Genomic DNA, 7500 nt, shown 5'->3' with positions numbered 1-7500 from the left:
TCGTTTCGGGCTGTGCATTCAGAAAAAAGACAACACTCCAAAATATTTACATTAACGTTGCACGTTCACATGTACAGTTGCACAAGGCTTTCGAAAAATTCGTTTAGACTATCATCAATAATTCCATCGTCCCATCTATAAATTCATTTAGCATTTCCTCTATTAATTGTTCAATCAATCGATCCATCGATCCATCCATCGATCAATTCAGCGATCGATCAATTTATATATTAATCGATCCACCCATCTATCCATCCATCCATCAATTAATCCAACCATAAATCCATCCTTCCGTCCGTCCGTCCGCCCGTCCATCTGTCCGTCCGTCTGTCCGTCCTGCCATCCATCCATTCATCTATCCCCCTATCCATCCATCCATACATCAATCAATCAATCAATCAATCAATCAATCAATCAATCAATCAATCAATCAATCAATCAATAAATCAATCAATGCACGAATAAATCCATTTGATCCAGACATCAATAACGGACTTAAATGCCATTCATTAACTTATCTTTAACTGGTACTCTGCAGGTATCATGCATTTATTTGGCAAAATTTATCAATTTACATAGACAATTGATGTAGTTTTTATGTTGTGCTTTTCGCTCGCCTGTGATTTAAAAATAAATAAAACAAAATTTAATTATTTTTTTTGCTCGATCGTTCCATTTGTTCGAGGCAAAAATCAGTAGAACAAATCTTCAATTGGTTGTGGCCTAATGAGAAATCGTTACAAAACGAAAGCGTCAATAATTTACTAATCATTTAATAATGGAATACAACTCTTTCGCCATTGAATATAAGCGTGGCATGCAATTCTCTCCCTAGATACGTTAGAATATAATTGGTAATTTTTGGACTGCATTTTTGCACAATTGCAAAAGGTAATGAGATGTTTATAAAAAAAAATACTAACTTAAGCTCCATAGGTAGATTGCTCATGGCAAAAATGAAATGAAATATCACATATTTAAAAATATATGTATTCATTAACAATAAAATTATGTCAAAACTAGTATTAATAATGCTTCAACAAACGTATATAAATACGATGTTTACATTAAAATACCAAATGGATCATGCAATATCCCTTGTTCGCAGCTACCTTCTTGCTTTCTAGATATTAATATACAGACTGTAGCAACAATAGTAAGGCGGAATGGTCGGACGAAATATAGCATCCTTACTGAAATCACGTGCCTGGTCAGACCCATTCGAGACACCGCCAGGGGAAGAGAATGGATTATCATTGCTCTTAATACTATTAAGCAGCTAGTTATACAAACCGTATTATCATAATAATCACCATCATCGTGACGCTGACGACATCGACTATAAAGCACGGTTTAACCGAAGGGATAAAATGAGGTTAATGTGCATATTTTTTAGCAAAGTTTGTCTTCTTTTAAAAACACAACAAATGCATATTACTCGATAAAATTACGCCTCATTAAAGTTGAAAAAGGTCATATTAAGAATAATCGATTAATGCAGTGATTGATTTGTAAGCTTTTTTTAAACCAGTTCGAGCACAATTATGGATATGAACATTAAACGTTTGTATGTTTACAAACCGTCAATGTAGTATTATCTAGATCTTTGTGACTGATCAACCGTTAGTTTACCAAATGTGATCACTAAGCGTTTTTGTCTACTCGTCTTTGCAAGTAACATACGTGTATCATAATTGCCATTTTGATTTATTAAATATGTTTCTTTAGTCTTTAGACACGGTCGTGCCTGACAATATTTTGTATTATGAATATCTAAAAAAAATGTTTTTATCCCATTTTCACTGCGACATTGACGGTATAACACGTTGTGAAATATACTTGCTTGTATTCAACACTGTGGAATATACCTGTCGCGTGCACGGACTACTTTTCAAATGACGTCATGCGATATGCGCTAAAATTAGGTCGATATTGTTTGGTTCATTGATCGAATTTTAAGGTCACCCATTGGAAGAAAATGTGCATATTTTGCAGAAAAAAATATATTTATGACATATTCACCAAAAGAAATGTTGAAATAAAATATAAAATTACACGATTTTTGTTTTGTTATTTTTTATTTATTTTTACTTTACCACTGAATGATTTTTCATAAGAATCAAAGTCGACAAAACTTAAGCTTCAAAATTATACGACCTTCAACCTTTAAATCTAGTCATATGACATAATTTTTCGCCATCCGTATAATGAATTAGCTGATTGATGGCGTCATAAAATGACATACGTATTGCGTCATTTTCCCCATTTTTTGACGATTTATTATAAACGCGACTTATTTCACATGTTTTCTACATGTACTGTATGTCGACATATCTGAATTGTCAATTGATCACATTTTCCTTATTTCGTGTAATGTGCATTGTTTATAACCAATGCATATACTTTTGACATTTAACTTAAAAATTAAGAATGTGCAACAAGCCATACACATATCGCACAATTCATGAATAATCTGCTATGTTTTCTTTCCTATTTAATTCACGTTAGGCATAGAGCTGTGTAAAGTATAAGATGGTAAAAATAGCACCACACTGGAATTGGGAACGTCCCATTTTGTACACGGGTATTTTCTACTCATTTATCTGTTGTGTACTGGAATGTTTTCCATTCTTTGTGTATTTATATATTGAATTATTTTCTCGTACAAAAAGGGCATTTACCATAGATAAATAAAATATTGTGCAAGTTTAAACATAATTATGTTTGTATGCAGAAATCTGCAAATGCAACCGAGTTTACCAACGGCTATTATTAGATAAACTGCTCCGGTTCGCAGTAATGTAGAGTACATGACGTAGCGTGTGACGAAGAAGAAAGTTTATTGAGTTAATAAACTCATTTGAATAAAGTGATAGAATGGCATAAGGGTATTTATTTACCTATGCTAACATAATTATTAAAGACCCTAGATGCAAAATCGTCAATTATTGAGTTAAATGGATTATTAGATGGATTTTAAAGGATAATTAAAGGTAAGATACTAGTTCTTACGTGTTTGATTTTTTTTTGTACTTTTGTCGTTCCCTGTTCTCGGGGAAATGATTTTAACATGGGCGCCATTGATGCATCGGATCACACACGGCATACCCATAACATTATATAAAAACACGTTCTGCGCGTCCTTAAATACTGTAGTATTGACAGACCTGTACAAAGTCGCGCCAGTCAAAAATCATAAAAAGCGACATTTAAAGTTATGGTAGCCAGAACTAGGTCGGCGATGGTGTACATGTATGTTGACATCGACAGCATTTTGTCAGGAGCAATCGCCGCCATATTGGATTTTGATCATTTTCTTTCGAAAATAAAATGAATTATAGTAAAGTAAAATCTTCTTTTCGCGGTCGTAATGTGTTAAAATTCGCATACTGCGTATAATTGATTCGAGGCATATGGTGATATTTTTACTTGTTTTACAGTTTGTGTGTGAATTTTTTAACGACTCTTTTGCGTACCAGAACAAATACATGTATATCACTACGCATGGTTACATTTGTTAGATTTTAAGCGATTATATGACTGAATTAAAATTATTGTTAAGGTTATTAGATCTTTTTATGTTAAATGTCACGTTGAAAAAATCAAATGGGATAAATAGAATACTAGGATTAGCGTTGAATACAGAGAAGTTTATGTTGCTCGGCTCGAACACCGAAAGCGCTCGCCAAGGCTCGCACTTCCAGCGTTCTAAGCCTCGCAACATAAACTTCTCTGTATTCAACGCTAACCTAGTATTCTCTATATATTCATGCGCGATTATCCGCAAACAGAACATTTCATTCTATAATAATGTTCGACTACATCCTTACTACCTTAGTTCTGAACGAAATGGATAGTATAAGGGGATATGTTGCTATGAATGTTGTCACCGATAATTCCGAAAAAACCTACACTAATTACAAGTATTAATAATAGTGCATCAAAAAGTAAACTGGATAACATACCACCTAAAAAACAACAGTCACTCCAGAATTTACCCCTTATTGAATTGAAACAATCAATATAGTTTACAGCATTGCATATTAAATATAACAGCTCCTTAGTTTTAAACGAAAGATAAATACTTTGCATTAGATATTAAACATCTTGTCTCCCTTTATAATGTGCACACACTACCCGTTGGCATCAATAAACAAACATGCGACTGAGATAAAAGCCATTTCAAAACGTATTTTAAGAATTGATTTGCTACTTCTCAAATAGTCCAGATATGCAACGGATGTCTTTAGATTAACAGCAATATGACCGTCAAAGGAGTTATTGAAATGGTATTTTAATAAACGTTATGTATTGTTTTAACAAAAAAAATATTAACATATTAACTCACAAACTTACACTATTGTGAAATTTGTGAAAAAGTATATCTTTCCTTAATACAGTGCAAATCATGTTGGCTAAAACTACGTTTATTGCCATGTACTTTTGCAAACTGTGCATAACTTAAATAATTTGCTGAGATGTAGGGTTAACTATATATCACCCCATTTTCTCTAATATTCAAATTGAGCATAAAGAGAACATCGATGGGATGTAGGGTTTACTATATATTACCCCATATTATTTAATATTCAAACTTAGCATACAGAGAACATCGATGAGATGTAGGTCTAACTAAATATCACCCCACATTATTTAATATTCAAATTTAGCATAAAGAACACATCGATCCCAGGGCCTCTCGAATCAAAGCCTTCTCACTCACACTACACCATTAAGGCATGTGAATATGCAAAGCAGAATAAACACTATGACGGTAAAATCGTCGTTGCTACATCTTCGATGAAAAGCATTGCACACGTTTTATAATGGTTACGGTTGCGATTGATGATTGGCGAAGAAAGAACACACATTTATTTAAAAATCAATTGCCAAACCGTGAACGATACCCCTGAAAGGGATTCATAGCAAGACCTTTAATGAACAATTAAGTTTGTATAACTTTCTTGAATAACTGTGAATCGCGTTAAAGATGGGATCAATACAGCTAATGAAAGATACAACCGTGCTAATGGACGCTACTGTTGACTGTTGATACCGTTTATATCATGATTTACTAAAGGGAAAACTTTGCACAAATTTATTTCCAAATACCTCCATTATTTCGACTACAATATGAGATTCAACGCGATTTTTAAGGTTGAAATAAAGAAAGTAATACAATTCGTAACTTCAACACACAGTTTTATTGTCATAACACATCAACTTCAAACCAAGCGCATGACGAAAGTCAAAGTTTAGACGGAAAGAGGCCGCCAAAGGTCACATCCAAGAAGACATTCATACTGGAACCCCTTACCGAATAAACGTATCACATGTGTTAATGATACAACATATAAATAAAAATGCATGGTATATAAAAAACAGCAACATAGGAACATATTTCGAGGGGAATCAACGCGACGAAGCCAAAGTTATTTCCCGTTTCCAAATTCCTTAAAAACTATAAACTATTAAAGTATATAACCCATACACGTACACATGTTCTTTATTTTGATGTTAAACTATTTGCTTAACAAGGCGGTCTACACACCTGCTATAAATAATAATATAACGTGCTTATACGTAAGAAACAAAAATATGTGTGACCCATATCTTTATATGGTGTTCGTAAATGTCAATATCACAGCATTCAACGACAATCAGCGTTCTCCCCCCTTCCAAGCGCCACCTTAAGTGGAAACGGCAATGACCACCGCAACCAAAGTGAGCCCCAGTGTCGCCGCCAATGCAGAGCACCCGCATGTGCCCACGGTGATCAAAACTGTGGTAGATCCAGCGTCAGCAACTGCTCCGGATTCCGTCGCCAACAGCACCATCGTGTATTTCTCGGTGGTTTTCTGAGACAGCGTCTTTCCGGTTGCTACCTTTAGCACGCCGGTAGCATTGAAGGTGAAATCGCTGTTGATATTACCGGCTAGAAAAAAATAACTACAATATTACAGCCGGAAATCACTGACTCAACTTCCCCCTACACCATTATTGACAACTATGATGCAGAATAATACTGAATACAGCTACATTAACACTTATAATAAAACTTAAATTTATTACCTTAATAGCTTTTGAAGTGAAATATTTAAACCGTGAAGATTGAGAGACGTAAACAAATGGGTTATGTGATATGACTCAGGAATTTGAAAGTTTCTACTGAATATTGTTATGCAGTGCGATTCTCCTTAATGTATTCTCTAATCTAACCATGACCTTTAAAGACAAAAGCTAAAACGCTTATGAGTTCAGTAGCTATGAAAACCCAATTTGAAATCGATCGACGGACATACGATAATCCCTTCTGGCAACTGCAGTACAGATGTTGAGCGAATTACTTTGACCATAATTGAAACAAACACTGAAATAAAATTACTGAGAATGTATATACATTATTAGAAAATCATTGAGTACATTTTGAGTATGCACGTTTTAAATCAAACAACTGAATTCAAATTTACATGTAATTGCGTAGGTCACAGTTGTGCTAGCGGTATTGTCCATCACGATGTATGTCCCAACGGTCGTGTCTGAAAACAATAAGATAATGACTTAGTAAGTTAATGAGAACAGCTGTTGATTACACGTGCCAAAAAAACAAAGTGCTGTAGCAGAAAATAAACCTTATAATCGCGGGTGGTCCCTTATGCATGGCAAGGTAAACAGCCGTGTTTCACGAAATCCCACGAAATGATGTATTGGGTATTTGGTAGTATTTTTTTCTAAACACGATGGTAATCAGAATCTGATGTGCGCCATAATAAATCATCTGTCTGTGAAATAAGCCACATGCTAGGGGGTATCATCTGATTTCGATAATCTTTAAATGAAATAGGTGCATCCATTATAATAATCACTTTCCTCGAAAAGCTTTTGCCCACTTGTCTGGACATAATAATAAATACAAAGACACAATCTATTAAACCATTTTTAGTGCCAAATGATAAAAGAAACTGCATAGCTGCGATTTAACAAATTGTGCATGTTGTACTCCAATATATATATTCCTAAGGAAAGCTTATACAAGATCGTGTACCATTGTGTAAATTGTTTACAAATTCCTACCTGCGGTCGCTCCGCAAGTCATGTTAACGTCGTACTTGGTCTGTCCGAACTCGAGGACGTTTTTGATGCTGACCGTCAGAGTTGCGGTCCCGGTAGCCCCGGTTGCGCCGGTTTCCGATGCACTGTAAAATAAAAACAAACTATTATTCTATCATGACTATGTTTAAGCTTAGTACATGTTTTTACGATCTGTGATGGATTGAAGCAATCGGTAACAGCAGGTCAAACAAATGCATATGGATAATTATCATTTTCTGGAAATCGTCACTTTTGAAAAATACGTGACTTCAAACATAAAATGATTTAACTTGTTTGTATGCCGTAATATTTATGAATATTTCTATCATCACAAATACATTTTATTACGATTCTCGATTAAACAAACACGTGATATACTAGTATACGTTAATAACAAGTACGAATTGT

General features: G+C 34.4%; 2 protein-coding genes across 3 annotated transcripts in view; both read right to left on the bottom strand.

Annotated features, from left to right (window-relative positions):
* Window positions 1-5490: 5490 nt before the first annotated feature.
* Window positions 5491-7500, bottom strand: part of LOC127847456 (protocadherin Fat 4-like) — a 303771-nt gene continuing 301761 nt past the window's right edge. The window contains exon 6 of one of the 2 annotated variants that reach the window (XR_008033974.1): window positions 5491-5551. The gene's annotated coding sequence lies outside the window, so the exon portion shown is untranslated. Of the gene's footprint in view, window positions 5690-7500 lie in introns of both variants that reach the window. The other variant, XM_052379381.1, reaches the window with a different exon arrangement.
* LOC127849089 (protocadherin Fat 2-like) overlaps window positions 5691-7500 on the bottom strand; it is a 2974-nt gene continuing 1164 nt past the window's right edge. The window contains exons 3-5 of the mRNA XM_052381811.1: window positions 7075-7196; window positions 6471-6539; window positions 5691-5935 (exon numbers count right to left, since the gene is read on the bottom strand). Of these exons, the coding sequence (XP_052237771.1) occupies window positions 5691-5935; window positions 6471-6539; window positions 7075-7196 (436 nt within the window). The remainder of the gene's footprint in view (window positions 5936-6470; window positions 6540-7074; window positions 7197-7500) is intronic.

The sequence above is a fragment of the Dreissena polymorpha genome, chromosome 10 (genome assembly GCF_020536995.1).
Source record: "Dreissena polymorpha isolate Duluth1 chromosome 10, UMN_Dpol_1.0, whole genome shotgun sequence".
NCBI classification, from domain to species: domain Eukaryota; kingdom Metazoa; phylum Mollusca; class Bivalvia; order Myida; family Dreissenidae; genus Dreissena; species Dreissena polymorpha.
This window is presented reverse-complemented; position numbering and strand designations above follow the sequence as displayed.